Here is a 19,535-nt window from a genome sequence, read left to right as displayed (position 1 = left end):
GAGGACACCAGGGCTGGGTTTCAGGGGAGAAACAGCTGCTTGTCCAAAGGGATTCCAAGCAGGCCCAGGCCAGCACACACACCCAGACAGGCTGAGCACGGCAGCACCAGCAGCATTCCCGGTCTCCTCTGGGTGCTGAGCAGCCCCAGGTCCCTCAGATGCTCCAGGCCAGAGACAATTCACTGCTGCACACAAAAAAGGACTTCAGAGCCATCCTGACCCCTGCCAGGCAGGTTTGGCCAAGGGGCCAAGAGTGAAGGGGGAAGCAGCAACCCTCAAACCCTGGTGGGAATCAGCAAACAGGGGCTGGAGATGGCCCTTAATTATCTCCAGAATGATCAGTCCCTTAATATAAATCCATCTCCAGTCTGATCACAGCATTTGTTAATTTAATTGCAGCAATTAAACAAATCCTCAGGGGCCTCTGCTGTCTAAACCATATCCAGGCAGACAACTCTAAGCCTGGAGAGATGTGTCAGATGAAAGTGCAAATACAAGATGTACTCCAAGTTTTATTTTTACCTTACTTTGCAAAAAGCTCTGCAAGTGTTTGTACAGTAGATTTTTCAACTTGTTCACTCCAGACATCCCTCTGTGCACTTTCAGGCTCTGCTCACGTCAGGCTTCATTAAAGCACGTGCTTTGCTGGATGCATAGGAAACAGCCACTTCCTTCTAGGGAACTAAAGTAGCTATTGTTGCAGAGACTCAGCTGACTGGAATTAGTTCAGAGGGAAACATCACAAAAAGAGATGCTTAATGATGCACTAATACTACATAGAAACAGAACACTGAAAAATTACAAAGCTGTAACAGCCACGAGGGCTTTATAGTTATGGAAAGGTAAGGAGGATAATGAAGAAAAACGTTGTTAGCAGCCACTGCCGACTTCTTAAATTCAGTACAAATATTTGTGTCATTAAAGTAAGTTTGTTCACTCCTCCCTGCTGTACAATCACACCATTCTTTCCAAACAAAGGTACACTCTCCAGGCTGGAGCTGACTCAGTGATAGCTTGGAGTGATGGATTTTATACAGCCCTGCCGTGGAGACTGAGCCAACCAGGAGAAAGTTTCAACACCCCCACACCGACACCGCCCTCCATTTACACACCTTTTAACACGGGGATCGCTCAGTGGGAGCTTTCAGGTGTGAACATCCAGGTCATCCCAGAGACAGCAATCAAAAAGAAACAGCTGATCCAAACCCAGCACTGAACTCTGGGGTCACAAACCCTGCCTGCTCAGGGATGAGGAGAGCTGGTATGACCCAACCATCTCTGTGCCCAGTTACACTCAGGATCCAACAGGACTCACTTATTTCAGCTATTTTGAACGTTTGCTTCTCATTTAAAAAAAGCACCACCTTTATGAGCTACTGACACCACCACTAACCATGTTATTTTCTGCACCTTTTCCCCTACTCCAACACCTTTATGCTTCCTGCCACCTGGATTTCAGCAGACTCCCCTTTAGATTAGGAATCATTTCACTGATCAGAGGTTTTTAATAACCTAAGGAACACAAATGCTTCTTTGTGACTGGTCCCATGACTCTGTTCTGTCTGTAATGCTGCCCTTGCTGCTCTTTCCATGGCACAGAACAGGACACAGTAGCAGGAACACTCCCCAGTGAACAATCTAAAGGTACTCTCTGTACACAAATGTACTCTCTAACCCACATTGTGGAGGAAGAGCTTTTCACTCACTCGAGTGGCCGCTGATGACAGGAAATCACAAAAGGCCCCATTTTCTGCACTCAGCACTGGGACCAAGATCAGCATCAAAAAGCAGCAAGTAAGTCTCAGCACACGATCACAGAGCAGAAATGGAATTTCTATCTGTATTTTACTTTGATTTTTTTGGGCTGTTCCTTTACTGGCCCCCCTAAAGGCACAGTGCATGGCCAGTCCACTCCTTAGGTAGCAGAAAGCTCTTCCCCTGCCCTGCACCTGGCCAGGCACAATATTTCCTTCCACACGTCTGGATCCTTTCAAACCCTCAGCAGAGACAGCTAAAACCAACCTGGACTGGGAACAGAGCTGTTGGCCCCACTTAGGCACAGTCAATTAAGCAATATTTAATACAGGAGAGAGCAAGAAGCTCATGAAAGGCAGCACTAATGCAAAGGCTCAGCTGCTCCTGCAGGAAGACAGAGCCACATCTTGGCTCGTGTTCCACGCTCCAGGCCCTGTCCCTGGGACACGGCAGGTGAGAAAGGACACACACACAGCCCAGACTGGAGTGAGGTCCTTACCCAACCCTCTTTGTGTATTGTTTCTATTTCCCACTCTGTCTTTCCCAGCGACTCAAAGAATTAACAATAGCAACCCCAGAGCCACTCGAAAGTGGGTGGAATAATGAGCTGCCTTCAGAGCTATTAACACACATCTGCCACGCAGTGACTGATCAGCTGCACAGTCATCAATGAACTGCACAGCCTCAGGCACCAACAGGCTTTTGAGCGTTCCTCAAAATGCCCTGCTGATGTCCCATCCCACATCCTTCGCCATCAGACCCCAACACTCCCCCCATGGCCGAGGCCCAGGAGCCACAGCATTAGAAGGCCTCGCTCATGACAGGCTGAGATGCTCAAAGGTTCCTCAAAACTCCTGCAGACATCACTGTAGAGAAGCTGGAGCTGTGCAGTGGAGCACAGCAGCCCTTTATTCAGGGAAAAAGGGGTTTGAACAATGCAAGTCCCCTGTCCTTAGGTAACCTGCTGCCCAGGCTGAGCAGTGGAACGTTTCTCTTCAACAACTGACACGAATTATTTTTTTCCAACCAGAAGCACGGATTGCTCCTTTCACTCCCCCAACTTGCTTCTGCACAAAGCTTCCTAAATGTAAACCAGCAACGAGATACCTATCACCAAACACCCCAGAGAACAAAATGAATTTTTTAATATGCTTTTTCCTGAAAGGATCGATTGACAGGAACACAAAGGGCTGATCCTGGCACACACAGCACAGTCTGGGAGAAGAGGGAGGGGATTTTCTCAAGTTATGAGAGAAGTGTGCAGACATTTCATGCAGGACTTTTTGAATCCCTTCTCTCTCCATAAGTGTCCTCCAGTAAATCAGAGACCCCTGAAACAGAGGGCTGTGGTCAGGACAGGACAAAGCACCTGATTGACATCTCTGCTTCTGCTCCTTTATCATTTCAGTTTTATAAAGGAGCCTCTCACCACAGCACCTGACAGCAGCTTCCTTGGTGGGAACGACAAATTCCTTAACTGCAAACACAAAACACTGTGCAAGAGTCAACCAGCATCACAGGATTATCCCTTCCCTTATTTCACAGTTGGGAGAACAGACAGCATCTATCAGTTTGGAATATCCTGGAAAAAATCCAGCATACTTCTAACAGCCTGGGGTTCAAGCTGAGAGTGCTGTGTAGCAGATCCATAAGGAGGAGGCACAAAGTGGGAGAAGTTATTCCATGGGGGACAAAACCATGAGACTCACAGCTTTCATGAGCCAAAGGATTCATTTTCCAAAAGAAAGGGAGAAAATGAGGTATTGGGAGTGAAAGTTGGGAGAACACAGCAGGATCAGGTTGTTCTTGGAACGTCTGGCTTTGCCTCAGACTTTGAACTGGCTCTGGGAAACACCACAGGGACCGAGGTGTTGGAAAGTAAACACAACGTGTCAAACCCGGCAAGGAGCTAATGCTGTGCTGCCACCTCATCCTTCCTTCCCCTCGGCCCACGATGCAGCTCCAGCATTCCCTGGAAAACTGGAAAACGCACACAGTAAGCCTCACACAACAGGGACTGTGTTAACCACCTCCTCCCTCTTACCTCACATCCTGCAGCTTCAGTGGCTGAAACTCAAAATAAGCGGCTCAGCCCTGGATACAGCCCGGGAAGGACAATGGGAATGCCTCTGACAGGGAATCAAGCCCTGCAGACAGGCTGGGAGCTGGAGGACACAGAATTTACCAAGAAAGAGCTGCAGCCTCCCGTGGGGGGTGAGATTTGGGGTCCCAGCGACACAGGGGGATCACAGACCCATCAAGGGAGAGCACAGCGGGGCTGTCAAAGAGAAAGCCGCGTGTGAAACGAGGTGAGAAGCACCCGGTACATCCTGCACTGCAAACACAGCCCGGAGGGGATGGTGCAACACAAATCACTCACCTGCCACGGTACCTGGGCAGGGAGGGGAAAGGAATAAACCCTCCTTCCTCAGAAGGGTGAGGGGGGGAAAAGGGATGACAAAACTCAACACATAAAAAATAACTAAATCATAAAACGAAGCAAAAATCACACCTTCATTTCTTGCCATGCCGTTTTCATTTAACAACCACTGTCCTTTCCAGAGACAGCTCTTCGTGGAGTTAACTCCTGCTGAGCTGAGACCAACAGCCAACACCCTCCTCCCCCCACACTGCTGATTGATTAAACTAATTTGCTGTTCTGAACAGGACAGACTGTGTGTCTTAAACACTTATCCTTGAGACACACAAATGTTGGTTGATCAGCCACACTCAGTACTGGAGCAACATTTAACAGACACAATGAACAATGGAAGCACTGTAGGAGAAGGAGGAAGAATTTTTGCAGCTACTTCCTCTAAAAGAGCTTTCTGATTTTGTAACATCACCTGAAAGTTAGCAAATGTCTGGGCAGCGTTTAATCCAGGCCCTAAAGCTCAACAGCAGCTTTCCAGCTGAGCCAGGACAAGGCACAGCCCTTGGAATTAGGCAAGATCTTTGAAAGATTCCCAAACAGTCTGTGCCACAGAACACACACATTTCACCAGTCTTAATGAGCTGAACACACCCGGAATTTGGGGGTTAATTTGTGCTGTGCTCATGAGGATATAAAAAGGAATTACCCCTACAGTTATCTGTTTTGAAATCTTACCACTTGTGCTCCAAACTAAAGGGTTTAAGATGTGTTGTCAGAGACAACACTTTTGCTCTGACCTCACTAAATCCCAGAATGTGAATTTATTGAGTAACAACTTCCTTCAAACACACAGAGCCCTGCAAAATCACCCAAGGTGTGTTCTTTCCTGGCTCCAAAGGACACCAAAGCCACTGGATTTGAACCATTTCTTGTCACAGACTGAAAACAAGCTCCGAGGGGCTCGTGATGCACAGGAACCTGCTCATGCTGCACTTGTGCTCTTTAGGAAGCTGTTTGTGACAGAACTGTCTGAGAAAGAACACGTTCCATTCTTCTCAGAGATCTGGGGCCAGCCCAGACCTTCACCAGGGGGATCCTCAGAGGCCTGAGAGTTGATGAAACATTTTCTGCCCTATGCACAAAAGAATAAAGCAGGTTTACTAAAAGCAGCACAGCACACAAAGTGCTGTGGGGAGGGCTCACAGGAACACAGCTCAGCAGGGTCAGGTTTGGGGAGAACATCAGACTCACAACAAATTCCATGCAGAAATGGTTTTTCCACTTTTCTGTCACGCTTCCCCACATTTTGCAGGGCAGTGTTTTCCTCTGCCACCAAACCAACACCCATAAATTTAACTTACACTAAAATAAACCTGATTCCATGATCCCAACGGGTCCCTTCCAACTCAGCATATTCTATAAAACCAGGAGTTTCCAAGTGTAACAACACCTTGCCCTGTGTACAAGGGACTTAAAAACCATTTGAACAGTCCAGAAATTTTGAAAGTTCTATTCTGTGTTTCAGCCCAGCAGCACCAACAATGAAAAAAAATCTGTTTTCCAAGTATTTAATGTAATTACACGTTCACAACTTTTCCAGCTGCTTTGGACAGCTGATACCACTTGGATATTGTATTTGTATAAAGAGACATTGTAGTCTTATTTTTTTTCAGCCTGTTACTACCCAGAGCAACTCCCCAACACCCCAGCAAAGCCCAACTGTTACACCAGACATAAAAAAGCTTCTCGGGTCGTGACTGACTTGGAGATGAACACGAGTGACATCCTCGGTGCCCGTTACCTCCCAGTCACCGCTGTGGAGCCTCACATAACACGGTCCTGATGACTAATTATTTCACCTCTACTAATTTCCTGATCACGTGGCTCTCATGCCTGAGGGATAACAGGCCAGCACCCTCAAGTGAGTGCTGCTCAGAAAGAGCTCCGGGAGAGGGGCTTTTCAGTCAGAGGATGCACAACGGGAATAACCTGGAAGCTGAATTAGGACTGAGCTCAGCTAACCTGGAGATCAGCTTCGTGGTGAAGAACATATAGCTGACTACACGTGACTGGAGGGCTGTGGAGGAAGGAATTCCTCTATGTTATTCCTCTAAATTCCTCATGTATGTGTGTGTGTACACGTATATATATATATGTATATCAGGGATCTCAACGCCTCAATACCACACTAAATGGGCAGGCGAGCACCAAGCGTGACCCTCCCTTGTGAAGTTTCGTGCTCTCCCCCAGCCTGTCCCTCCGTCCCCACACCCCGGCGTCACCTTCCTCCTTCTGATTCCCGCTTCCCCCTTCCCCGGGCCCGCACCCGCGCCCCAGACACGGCCCCTGCGGGCAGCGAGCGGCGACACCCCCGGCCCGGCCCTCACCTCGTCCTCCTTGTGGTTGCGGATGCCGCGCACCAGGTCCTGCAGGTTCTTGTCGAACATGCGGTCGATGCTGCCCTTCACCATCTTCAGCGCCATGGCGGCGGCGGCGGCGGGGCCTGCGCCGGGCTGAGGGGGCCGGGCCCGGCCGGGGTGGGGGGTGCTGGGGCCGCCGCGGTGCCGCTGCCGCTCGGAGCCGGGTGGGAGCAGTGGTGCCGGGCGCTCACATGCCGGGGGGCTCGGAGGGGCTCGTGGGGCGCGGACGGAGCGGCCCGGGAGGGCGGGCAGGGCAGGGCTGGGGCGGCCCCGGCCGCGGGTGCAGCTCCGGCCGGCGCTGGGGCTCCGGCGCCGACAAAATGGCGGCCGGTCAGCTGAGGGCGAGGCCACGCCCCCGATGCGACCACGCCCCTTGCTGAGCGACCACGCCCCCCACCGGCTCTGTCAGCCTCGCCGCTCTCTCAGCCACGCCCACTCCGCTCAGACCACGCCTACAAATCTAGCCACGCCCCCAACCGCGTCTGGCGCGCTCGCCGGGCTCGCCGATCTCCAGCCACGCCCCCCCGCATGGACACGCCCCTGATGAGTGGACACACCCCCCGAGGGGCGGCCACGCCCTCTCGCCCCGCCCCTACCGGGGCTACCCGCTTCGCCCTTCTCTAGACAAGCCCTCGAGCCCAGCTGGCCACGCCCCGCCCCCCATGGCCACGCCCAATAGCCGAGTGCAGCTGCTCGTTCCCGCCCGCTCCAATTAGCTCGCGCCCCCGATAGCTCCTGGCCACGCCCCTGCCCAGTGACCACGCCCCCATAGCCAGCCCTCCGTCCGTACATGGCTCGTCAGCCCCGCCCACTCCGATTAACCCACGCCCATCCCCTCTGGCCACGCCCCCGTATGAGCACAGCCCACCTTGCCACGCCCCCGAGCCTGCCCCGCCCACTCCGACAGACCACGCCCACACCGCCTAGGCCCCGCCCATCGGGAGCACAAGGTCGGGGGGGGTCCCCCATCCTCCCATGCCGGATGGGATGGGAACAGCAAACACCGACCCAGGCAGCGCTTGGAGTGTTCAATGAGCTGCAGGACCCGACCCGGGGCCCAGAGCCCCGCGGGGTCCCGGGCAGGGAGGGGATCCTGCCCCTTCCTCAGCACTGGGGGGCTCCTCTGCACTGCCCCCCGCCTCTGCTGGCACTGCCCTGCTAGGGGCTCCCCAAAAACCTTGGGAAAAGCCCTGGGCTTGACCCAGCCCGCTGCAGCAATGTCAGACACTGTCACACTGTCACTCTGTCACACTGTCACACTGTCACACTGTCACACTGTCACTTTGTCACCGGGACAGGCCAGGCAGGGGGGCCAGGCTGGAAGATGCAGCAGCCCAGGGGGTGGGGAACTCCTACAGGCAAATTTGGCCTCCAAACTTGATCCTTCCAGACTGAGTTTCCAAAGATTCCTCTTCCTGACTTGGTTCAGCCTTAAAACTTTCATTATGGGCAGGAACGACTTTTTCTTCCTGGAAACCCTGGAGGGTTTTGGGGGAGATCATTGACACCACCTTTAATTGGGAGCAGGGCTCTAACCCTCATCACTGCCACTGCTGAATCCTAAACCTTCAAATTCCCAGCTTTACCTAGAGCTTTAAATTCCCAGCTTGGCATAGGTAATATGCTCAAAATTCCCAGTTTTGTCTTTTCTGGCTTTTGCAGCTCAGATTTATTTTATTTTTATGTATAAATGACGCCACCTCCTGTTTCTCCCGTTGTATTTTCCCAGGGAAGCATTCCCAGGGAAGGAACTGGATGGATCCCTAAGGAATGCTGTGCCTTGGGAGAGCTCTGAGAGGAGCTCCTGAGTCCCGGTGTGGGTGGGAAAACAAAATCCCGGCCATCACATCCCTGATGGAGCTGCTGGTTCGGGCCTGCTCCTGCTTTTCCCCCAGGGCAGCACTTCCAAGAGCTTCCTCCCCCATTCCTGGCACTGGGAAAACACTCCCAAGGGTTTCACATCCTGATAAATTTAAGGAGGTTTTACCCTGTGACATTAATTGTGATTGTTGTGTGAAGGGTTCTAGGAGGGAAAAAATGTGAAATTGGGGCTGTTCAGCATCTGAGGGTCCAACTGAATGCCCGTTTTGGGGTGCCCATTTTGGGGTCCCTGTTTTGGGATGCCCGTTTTGGGGTGCCCATTTTGTGGTGTCCATTTTGGGACGCCCTTATTGGGGTGCCCCTGTCCAGGTGCCCAGTGCAGGTGGCACAGGGGGCATGTGTGACCCTGGCAAGGTGACACCGGGCCTTGGCTGGTCCAGCATCGCAGTCCTGAGGTGACCTCAAAACAGGGCACCCCAATGGGGGCACAGGAATCCCAGCAAGGGCATCCCAGCATGGGCACCCCAGAATGGGCACCCCAATGTGGGGCACCAGAGCACGGGGCACCCCAAAACGGGCATCCTGTCACGGGCACCTCAGTTTGGGGACTGCCACATGGGGCACCCCAATATGTTACACCCCAAAACGGGCACCCACCACTCCACTGGTGCCCGGGCCAGCAGGGAGGGGCAGGGCCGTGCCGTGGGGTGGTGGCACCCCGAGTGCCAGAGTGACCCCCTGGGTGCCCTCGGCCCGGTGCCCTGCCCACCTCTGCCCCCCATTTGGGGACGGCTGCCCTGTTTGGGGTGTCCTGTGTGGGGTGCCCTGTGTGGAGGTGCCCGTGTCGCGTTCCTGCCCGTCCCTGTCCGTCCCTACCCGTCCCTGCCCGTCCCTGCCCGTCCCTGCCTGTCCCTGCCCGTCCCTGCCCGTCCCTGCCCGTCCCTGCCCGTCCCTGCCCGTCCCCGCGAGGTGGCGCCGCTGGCCCAGGAGAGCCGAGGGGACACGGCGGGACCTGCCGGGGGTTGGGGACACGCGTGGGGACCGTGTCGGGGCAGGGAGTGACCTGCGTTTGGGGGAGGGCGGTGGGTGTTGAGATGAAGGGTGCCCCGGGTTTGGGTGCCGAGTGCCCTGTCTTTGGGTGGTGGATGAACTCGTAGCTGGTTGGGGGCGATGGGTGTCCAAGATTTGGGTGGGGGTGGTGGGTGCTCATGTTTGGGTGCTGGGTGCCCCATATTTGTGGTGATGGGTGCCCTGTGTTTGGGGTGATGAGTGCTCCATATTGGGGTGGTGGCTGCTCACGTTTGAGTGCTGGGTGCCCCGTATTTGGGGGATGGTTGAACTGTAGCTGTTTGGGGATGATGGGTGTCCCAGATTCGGGTGATGAGTGCTCACGTTTGGGTGATGGGTCAGAGGTGTCTGGTTGGGTGCCCCAAGTTTGGGTGGGGGTGATGGGTGCCTGTGTTTGGGTGCCGAGTGCCCTGTCTTTGGGTGGCGGATGAACTGTAGCTGGTTGGGGGTGATGGGTGTCCAAGATTTGGGTAATGGGGTGATGGATGCTCATGTTTGGGCAATGGGTGCCCATCTTTGGGTGCTGGGTGCCCCAAATCCGGTCCCACCCCCCGTCAGTGTGCGGGGCACGGGTGAGCTGTGGGCACAGCTGGTGTCCCCTGGGCCAGCTGGCACAGAGGGGACAAGGGCCCCATTGAGGAGCTCCGTGTGCCGTGGGTGCCCCGGGCCCTGCGCTGGGGGGGCAGCTCTGGCACTGCTGCAGGGGCAGCTGGGGGGGTCCCCTCATGCCCACCCACCCTGAGCCCTCATCCCCCCACTGGAACAGGGGCACAGGGCTGGGCACAGTGGGAATGGGGCCATCCTGGAGCCTGAGGAGCAACCACTGGAGCTTCCTGCTCAGAGATGGAACCGGCTCCAGACAAGGCCTGGTGGGAGCGGGCCCAGCCTGGCCAGGTGGAATCTGGGAAGAGCCACTGGAGGCCGGGAAGAGCCCAGAGCCTGTGGGAAGCCGGGTCCTGTGCCTTGCTCTGCCTGTGAGACGTTGCTGGGGTGCCCCCAGCCCTGGCTGCTCCAAACATTGGGGACAACAGAGGGTGGCAGAGGTGGGAGGTGACAGCAGGGACCCCCCAGCACCTGGTTTGGCCTGGCTGTCCCTCTGTGGGGGATGGGGGGGCAGAGGGTCCCTGTGTGGCTCCCGGGGCTCTCTGGCACGGTGGGTTTGCTCTCACACACCGGGGCTGCAGCACCGGGAGCTGAAGCTCCAGCAGAGCCCAAAAGGAGCAGTTTGGGGTTGTTTTTCCTCGGCAAAGGAAAGAGCTGAGGGGAACCTGCAAGGGCTGGGGAGGAGGGAGCGCCGTGTTCCACTGAACACATTCCCGGTAACTTCCACGGGGTCCGGGGCTGCCCCGGGGGCCGAGCCAGGGATTTGTGTGCCGGGGGTTGTGCCCAGCACAGCAGCTCCCCCTGGGTTTGTTTGTCCACCTCGTTCCCGGCTGGATCCGGGGCTCTGGCTCCTCGTGTGCAGCGCTCCCTCCCCTGGGAGAGGATGGATGGTGGCAGCGGCAGCCACAGCTCAGCGGGGACAAAACCCCCCAGACTGGGCTCAGATAGAGCCAGGACCAGAGTGGGGAGAGTGGCAACCAGGGTGGGATTTACCCTGCCTGGAGCTCCTCCAGCACCAGCGTGGCCACGGCACTTCACCCCACTGGTCCTCAGCACCGACATCTCCTGCATCCCCAGAGGGAACTGTTGCATCACTTTGTTGTTGTGGCAACTGCAGGCAGAGAATTCCCGGGGAGATTTGGCCCAGGGAGCTGCTGGGACGGATGGAAGGGGCAGAAGATGCTGCTCCATCCCCTCCCTGGTGCAATGCAGGAGGGACCCCAGGAAATTCAAACGGGGCTTGGGAAAGTCCGACTGCTCGGGGGTTGTTCGGCACGAGGGGAAGGGAGGCTGTGCGTGGCTGGGCTGGTTTGGGGTGTCAGACCTCCTGCCCTATTCCACAGGACCATCAAAAGGCCAGCAGGGATGGAGATGTGCAATTCCAGCTGGGGTGGAACAGCTGCATTCCATGAAACGAGGTGTGCAGAGCCCGGGATTTGCTGGTCCTGCCAGGAAATGCTGCCCCAAAAATGGGCTTTGGGTGGCACAGGAGGAAACCACCCCAGGGGAGCCCAAATTAGGAACAAGCAGGGAGGTGTGGGCACCAGGGTGCAGAGCTGGGGCAGCAGACTGGGGGGTCTGGAGCAGGGAGCTGCCCCGACCCCTAGGGCTGTGGACCCCCAGCATCCCGCCCTGCTCCAGTTGGGATATTTAACCCACTGGGAACAGACCTGCCTGTGTTAACCTGCCTCGTGATTCCGACTTGTTGTTGTCAAGTAAATTGGGTCAGCGCTCCAGATGAGACGCTGCTGAGAGGGAGATGCTGGAGAAGCTGCACCTCGAGCCCCCCCACCGCCCAGCACGGCCCCACCCTGTGCCAAGCCCTCCCCCTGCCCTGAGCGTTGATGGCCCGGGGAGTGTGGCAGGAGCCGACTCCACACCCCGAGGGGAATAAACCAGCGTGGGATGAGCTCCAGAGGTGCCTCAGCACGTGGCTTGTGCAGGGGGTGCTTGGAGAGTCGTTTTCCCAAGGATTCCTTGGGGTCATTACTGCCCTCCCTGTGTCCCCCATTGCCTGCAGCAGCAGGGCAATCTGTGCCAGGGCCTCCCCACCCTCACAGGGGAGAAAGAATTCCTTCCCAATGTCCAATCTAAATTTCCCTTCTTTCAGATTAAACCTATTCCCCCTGGTCCTGTCACTACACACAGAAGAGATTTTCTGTAGGTCCCCAGCAGACCCAACCCCCCAAAATCTCGGAGAGCTCTTAGGAGCTGTCCAAGGGGACAGGTGGGCTCCCAGCTCTTGGGGCCTCTCAATCTCCCAGGAGCCCAGCTGAGCTCCCTGAACCAGCAGAAAACAGGCCACTGCCCTTCTTCACTTCCCTCTCTTCTTCCTAATGGAAAACTCCGAGCAATGAGTGAGAAAATGATCTCCTGCTCAGGGCAGGTGCTTCCAAAGTGACCCACTCGCCACTACCTGCCAGGAGCCAGCAGTGATGCCCCAAACTCCTGCACAGCAGCCAGATGGTTGGGACTGGTCTGGACCCATCTGGGAAATCCTGGAAGCTTCCATGACTCTTCATTAGCAGCCCAGGAGCCTCCTTGGGCCACACAAGAACTTGGACGACAAAGTGATTAAAGACCAACCTCACGAAGTCAAAGAGAATTCTTTAAACAGAGCCCGCTGTGCCTCGGAGAACTCCTGCCATGTCTATTTATTTAAATTTAATGGAATTTTTGTGGTAAGCTAATTAAAAATGAATTGATTATTTAAGAGGCAGTCAGAGCAGTTTAAGCACTGCTGACTTGATGATTTTAGTGTTTTCTTTAGAAAAGCATTCCTAGTTATGGAGCTTTCTGCACGTACGGACATTGGGGGTGGGGGGAAGGATGCAAAGGGAAGAGTGGATGAGTTTGGAGGCATTTCTGGATGAGGGAGCAGCTGTGGGGACAGGGCAGGGACATGGCTGTGGGGACAGGAAAAGGGACATTGCTGTGGGGACAGGGACATAGCTGTGGGGACAGGGACATGGCTATGGGGACAGGGACACGGCTGTGGGGACAGGAACACGGCTGTGGGGACAGGGACACGTCCCAGCCCCTGTCCCCATCACAGGGCTGTGCAAGTGCCCCAAATAAACAGCTCCTCATCTCCACTGAAGGCAGAGTCTTGTCAGGAGATGCAGGTGTTCAATAATGTACCAGCTCTGCTCGGGGAATCTCCTGCTCAGGCTCTGGCTGCGTTTCAGGCACGGTGTCCCCAAACAGCCAGCGTGGTCCTGCCTGGACACATCCTCTCCTGTCTCTGTGCCCCAGGGCAGGGTGGCAGGTCACTCAAGATGTCCCCATACCCACAAGGCCTCCCGGAAAAGGGCAATTCTCACCCCAAAGGCCCGATTTAATGGCCCAGCTGGGCACCTATAGACATGCAAAGGCTGTCACCGCTCCGGGCCACGGTTGGCACCTCCAGAAATGCAAAGCGCTGTCCCGGAGCTCCTCCTGGAACTCTGAGGGGCTGCAGGGCGGTGTCACAGCTCCCAAGCCCACCCGGGGCACTTTCCAGCTCAGCCCGTGCCCAGCCCCGGCTGGGGTGCCCCAGTCCTCCTACGGGGTTACCCCATACAGCCAGTGGAGCCACCCCCGTGTCCCCCTGTCCCCGTGTCCCCACGGACACGCTGGTGCACACACGGTGCTGCCCCGGTGCAAGGCCATGGCTCAAGGCCATGGTTCGGCTCTGCCACGGGCTCTTGATGCCCCATCCCAGTAAAGCTCCTCCTCAGAGCTGTGCAGAGCCCCTGGCACCAGCCTGGCACTCTCACCAGTGTCACCCACGTGCCACACACACACCCCCACACCCACCCCTTGCCTGTGCAAACCGCCCGTGTCACTTTTGTGCAGACTTTGCACCAGGAGCCACCTGGGCTTGGCTTGTTCTTTCAGTGAACTGTGAACCTTACCTGGGTGTGCCAGCCCTGTGTCAGCACATGTATGTGCCAGCCCTGTGCCATGATCTGTGTGCCAGCCCTGTGTCAGCACATGTGTGTGCCAGCCCTGTGCCACGCCACGAGTGGGTGCTCCAGCCTTCCACAGCCCCTGAGCTCTGTGTTCCACCCCTGCCCTGTCTCATGGCACTGCAGCCTGTCCTGTTCCTGTGTGCCATGTGCCACCCTCACCCCAACACATGTGTGTGACACTGTGGCCCATCCCACTCCTGTGTGCCATGTGCCACTCTCACCCTGTCACATGTGTGGCACTGCAGCCTGTCCCTCTCCTGTGCCCATGTGCCACCCTCACGCGTGTCACACACGTCACACCGCAGCCCACCCTGCTCCAGTGCCCATGTGTAACCCTCGCCCTTGTAACATGTGTCACACCCTTGTCCTCAAATCCATGTGATACCACAGTCCTGAACCTATGCCCATGTGCCACCCTCACCCTGTCACACACGTGTCCCACTGCAGCCTGTCCCTCTCCTGTGCCCATGTGCCATCCTCGTACATGTCACAGGCATAATCACACCCACAGCCCAGCCCTCTCCCGTGCCCATGTGCCACCCTGCCCCGTCACACACGTCACACCGCAGCCTGTCCCTCTCCTGTGCCCATGTGCCATCCTCATACATGTCACATGCATGTCACATGCATGTCATACCGCAGCCCAGCCCTCTCCTGTGCCCATGTGCCCCTCTGTCCCCTGCCCCACCCGTCCTGTCCCTGACCCCCGTGTTTCCCCGTGGCGGGTGTGTGTGTGTATGTCTGTGTGTCTGTGTGTGTGAGGGGTGTATGTGTGTGTGAGGGGGTGTGTGTGTGAGGGGTGTATGTGTGTATGAGGGGGGTGTATGTGTGTGTGAGGGGTGTATGTGTGTGTGTGTGTGTGAGGGGTGTATGTGTGTACGTGTGTGTGTGTGTGAGGGGTGTGTGTGTATGTCTCTGTGTGTGAGGGGTGTGTATGTGTCTGTGTGTGTGTGTGAAGGGTGTATGTGTGTGTGTGTGGGGTGTATGTGTGTGTGTCTATGTGACGGGTGTGTGTGTTGTGTGAGGGGTGTATGTGTGTGTATCTGTGTATGGGGGGGGGTGTGTGTGAGGAGGGGGTGTGTGTGTATGAGGGGTGTATGTGTGTGTGTCTGTGTGTGTGTGTGTGAGGGGTGTGTGTGTGTGTGTCTGTGTGTCTGTGTGTATATGTCTGTGTGTATGAGGGGTGTATGTATGTATCTGTGTGTGTGTCTGTGTGTGTGTGTGTGTGTGTGTCTGTGTGTGAGGGGGGGGCTGCGGGAGCGCGCGCGCGGTGCGGGGGCAGCTGAGGACAGTGGGGAAGGGAGGGGAGGAGGGAGGGAAGGCGCGGGGAGGGACCCCGAGGCCGCGCCCGCCCCTCTCTCCCCCGCCCGCCCCTTCCCCTCCCTCCCTCCCTCCTTCCCTCCCTCCTCCCGCGTCTGTCGCGTCGCTCGGGCCCGGCCCGGCCCGGCCCCGGCGCCTCTCATTGTGCTTCGCCTCACGCCGGCCCAAGATGGCGGCGGCGCCCGAGAGCCCCGCGAGCCGCCAACGACAATAGAGGGAGGGCCGGGACCCGCCGCCCCCGCCCCGCGCCCGCCGCCCTCCCGCCGCCCCCGCCGCCCCCGCACCGCGCACACGCCCCCCGGCCCGGCCCGGCCGCCGCACCCCGCCCCGGCCGGCCCCTCTTAGCATGGTGCGGGGCCGCCGCCGCCTCGTCCTCCGGCTGCCGACATGGGCGAGAGGCTGGAGCTGCGGCTGAAGTCGCCCGTGGGAGCCGAGCCCGCCGTGTACCCGTGGCCGCTGCCCGTCTACGTGAGTATGGCCCGGGCCCCGCACCTGCCCTGTCAGCGCCCCCCGGCCCTGCCCCGGCCGCGGCTCTCGCTCGCTGCTCCCCCATCCCTCGGGCCCTTCCCGGGATCCATCGGGGTGATCCCCCCCTTCCCTCAGGCGGGATGAGCCCCCCGGGGTCTTCCATCCCCCCCCAACCCCCGCCTCTCCCAGAGCCCCGGCCCCGGGTGCCGCCGCCGCTCGCCCTGGAAGTCAAATCCCCGATTTCATTTTATAATTGGTTGACTAAAAGCGAAGGGCGGGGAGGAGGAGGACTGGTTAATGAAAAGTTTTCGTGTTTTCCCTTGAGCCGGGCTCGTGTGGCCGGGGTAATAAAGCGGGGGCCGCTCGGAGCCGGGGTGGGAATGCGGGGATTCCGGCTGGGCAGCGGCGCTGGAAGGATGGGTGGCCCCGGGTGGTCGCGGGGACCCCCGGGAGCCGCCGCAGGGTGGGAATCGGGGGCGGCGAGCGCCGGCCGTGGGTCGGGAGCCAGCGCTGGGTGTCACGGGCTGCCGCCGGTCCCCCTCCGGCCGTGCCCTTGGAGCTCCCCTTTTTATTTACCCCCGGCAGAATTCCGAGCCAGCCGCAGCCCTCGTGCTCCCAAATAAAATGTCACTTGTCCTCGCTTTAGTTACCCGGCCGCGTTTTTCCCTAAGTTGCCTGACTTTCCGCCGAGCCCGGGCGAGCGATGTGTGACCTTGATAACAATGTCCATGTTCGAATTAGTGACAATCCCACGGGAGCCGAAAGGCTCGGGAGGGTATTTTTGGACGCGTGTGGGCTCCCTATCAACCGCTGAGCGATCTTTCGCCCGGCTTGCAGCACCTTAAGAGAAACAGCCCGTAAAGGAAAAATCTCCCCGTGTATTTTCCCCCGGCCCCGAGCACTGTTGATCATCCCTGCGTTCCAGGCTTTGCCGCGGTACGTGAGAACACGCCGGGACGCGCAGGCTGGGGCAGCTGATACCGCTGATGTTGTTGTCGCTGCTCTCTTGGCAATCGCGAAGCGCTTGTGTGTGTGTGTGCGTGAACGATTAGGAACATCTCGCTCGTGGCAGGGGAGATGGCTGCGGGCTCCGGTGAGCCCTGCGGAGCCGCTGCCGTGTCCCTGCCTTCCCAAACAGGCTCCCTGGCGGCGGTGGCGGGGCCGGAGCCCGGCACATGCCGGCTGAGCGGGGTTCCTGTTTCCCTGTCAGCCGCCTGTGTTGGCGGGCGCGCGCTCCGCTCAAATTGTCAGAAACTGAAAGTGCAGCGATGACCACAGTTCGGGTTGGGCTGCGCGTCGCCAAACATTAACTCGTGTTCCCGCGGCGGCTTGCTGCGAGGCAGAGGTTAGGGATTATACGGGACAGGGGTTAATCTGGGAGGGAGGGGTGGTTTTCTGTCTATTCACAGAGATCCCCTACAGGCTTGAAAACCGATAAACCGACAACACCCCCCTCCCCTTTATTTTAAGGGTGAAACGTGTGTTTTGCAGCACGGGAAATGAGGATTTGGTTAATTCAGGAGAACTTGAGCAGCTGGTTCTGAAGATGGCAGAGCACGTAGAATTTTTTTTTTTCCCCAGAAGAAGAAGAAATTCTGGGGAATTAATTTCTTCCTCTTAACCAGAAATGCCGGGGGGGGGTGGGTAAGAAACACCCCAAACCTCCTGCCCTTAAAGTGTCCCCTTCCCACTGCCGGCTTTTCCACGGCCATTCACGAGTGCGTGGTTCATCTGGAGCCCATCGATGTCCCTCCCCGCAGCTCCGGGGAGCGGGCCGGGCTGCGTGCGTGGGACACGCGTGCTCGCACACACGCGCGCTGCGGATGAACCCCGGAGCTTTGGAAGCAAATCCCTCTCTGCCCGTGGCCTGCTGACACTGTGCTCTGCTGAACTGCAGATGTGCCTCCCCGGCAGCACCGAGGCGGTTTGGTTTGAGAGGAGAGCTCTGTTTGACGTAAGCACAACATTTCTTAGTTTCACCAGCGGTGCTGCTGTGTGGTTCTGAGTGAGCCAGGTGGGATACCTCAGGTGTGGGGGAAAATATGCTTCAGGTAGTTTTATTTAGCAGCATTCTTGCCGTTTCCTGTCCTAGGTGAGGTGTGTTTTCCAGAGGGAGCTGGAGGGAAAGGGCAGGGGAAGCTCGGGGTCCTGGCGGGTTATTCTGGTGAGATCAGCAGGACTGGCAGGGGATCATCTTTCCCAACATCCGAGGCTGTGTATTGTAAACCTGCTGCGTGACGGCTTCCGTGGGGTGATGTAACCCTGCCTTGAGTAACTTGGCTATTTTTATGCTCTTACTACATCTTAAATTAGTGGCGTCGGTGCCGCTACGTAAAAGGCTGAGCTCCCCTATTAACGGGTCCCTGGATTAATAACGTGGCTCTTTATTGCCGGGCTGCTCCTCATTTCCCGTCTAAATAGGAAAAGTGGGGTCTCCTCAGCCTGCTGAGCCCGCATAGCAGCCCGGCTGCCAAGCTCGTTGGGACGCTAAAAGAGCCGGGGAGGCTGATGTGAAACATGTATTTCCCTCCGCGTGTAATTAGGGCCGTGGGAGGGGAGAGCGGTGGCGGAGCAGCTCCAGCCTCCCACTGGCTCGCACACAAAACCGAAAGTGCGGCTCCTTCCCCCGCCTTCCTCCGGCTCAAAGGGGAGGCCGCGGTGCCCCGAGGAGGCCGTGCCGGCCGTGCCACACCGCGATGAGTAAGTTGAATGGTGCACGGTGAGTAATCTCTCCTCATGACTCACAAAATATTTTCTGATGTTGACCTCTGTTTCGGTGACTGCCCCTCTTAATCAGAGCCGGAGTGAGTGTACTCTTTTGTGGCGCGCTTGACTCCTGCCCTCTCACGGACCTGCCCTGCCTTCCGCCGGGCTCGGGTTGTCAGAGACCGCTGACAGGGCATGAACACTTGCATTTTGGTGCTGGCCTGAATAAAGGAAGCATTTAGCTGAGAGTTAATGGGTCCAGGTGGTCTTAAACAGGCTGCTGCCAGCGGGGGTGGTGTTTGTAGTGGTACTTCAGGTATTGCTTCGTACTTACCTCTGATGGAGACTGCAGGTGAAGTCCTGTTTGGTTCTAAGGCTTGGGATATTTAGGGTTTTTCCACGGAATTTTCCTTAAAATGGTTCATGCTCTTGTCTCGGACTTTTATTATAGTTAAAGCTGAATGTGGGTTAGGTTTAAACATGGGTTTTGTTTTCGTACCATGATAAGCTCTGCCTGATCTGTGAGGTGTCTCATGTTGGACTTTGAACTCCTCTTGACAAGTTCCTGCTTAGAGTCCCAGCCTGCTGCCTGTGGGGGAGGGAAAAAGGGCTGTGTGGTGTTGTGGGGGATTTTGGGGGTTTTTCGTTGCCTTTTTTTTTTTTTTTCTTTACTCTGGATCTGTGGCATGACTGAGCAACTGGAGGTTCAGAGCTGCTCAGGCTGATAACTGTCCCTAAAATCGCTGTTTGCTGGCCTGCACCCTGTCACAGCATTGGAGCTGGTGAATGTGGAAAAACCTGTTTGCTGCCTGTCAGAGAGAGGACACCGGGGTGCTCTCATCTCCTCTCCTTAGGGCTTGCAGTGATCCCAGTCAGTGGTGACACAGGGGACAGGAGGCACAGCCAGGTGATGAGGGAGGGCCTGGCTTGGAGTGGCTGTGGCACCGTGTCCTTCACTGGCTGGGAGTGACTCAGTGCCCGTCACGTCCAATAGTGAGCAAGTCCTTTCAAGTTTCAGAATTAGGCATCTGCCTGTGGTGCTGTGCT

General features: G+C 56.8%; 2 protein-coding genes across 11 annotated transcripts in view; one reads left to right on the top strand and one right to left on the bottom strand.

Annotated features, from left to right (window-relative positions):
* AP3D1 (adaptor related protein complex 3 subunit delta 1) overlaps window positions 1-6,739 on the bottom strand; it is a 39,931-nt gene extending 33,192 nt beyond the window's left edge. For 2 of the 3 annotated variants that reach the window (XR_007629692.1, XM_050321365.1), the window contains exon 1: window positions 6,517-6,739. Coding sequence is in view for 2 of the 3 variants with exons in the window: in XM_050321365.1 (XP_050177322.1) it covers window positions 6,517-6,612 (96 nt within the window). In the remaining variant the exon portion in view is untranslated. The remainder of the gene's footprint in view (window positions 1-6,516) is intronic. The other variant, XM_050321366.1, reaches the window with a different exon arrangement.
* An 8,866-nt stretch (window positions 6,740-15,605) lies between these two features.
* The window catches only part of DOT1L (DOT1 like histone lysine methyltransferase), a 73,999-nt gene continuing 70,069 nt past the window's right edge, over window positions 15,606-19,535 (top strand). For 4 of the 8 annotated variants that reach the window (XR_007629691.1, XR_007629690.1, XM_050321355.1 and 1 more), the window contains exon 1: window positions 15,608-15,782. Coding sequence is in view for 5 of the 8 variants with exons in the window: in XM_050321355.1 (XP_050177312.1) it covers window positions 15,702-15,782 (81 nt within the window). In the remaining 3 variants the exon portion in view is untranslated. Of the gene's footprint in view, window positions 15,783-18,225; window positions 18,502-19,535 lie in introns of those variants that run through there. The other 4 variants (XM_050321352.1, XM_050321353.1, XM_050321351.1 and 1 more) reach the window with 3 other exon arrangements.

The sequence above is a fragment of the Myiozetetes cayanensis genome, unplaced genomic scaffold, assembly GCF_022539395.1.
Source record: "Myiozetetes cayanensis isolate MyiCay16 unplaced genomic scaffold, myiCay2020 scf26, whole genome shotgun sequence".
NCBI classification, from domain to species: Eukaryota; Metazoa; Chordata; class Aves; order Passeriformes; family Tyrannidae; genus Myiozetetes; species Myiozetetes cayanensis.
Note: the sequence above shows the minus strand (reverse complement) of the source record. Positions and strands in the feature narration are given on the sequence as shown.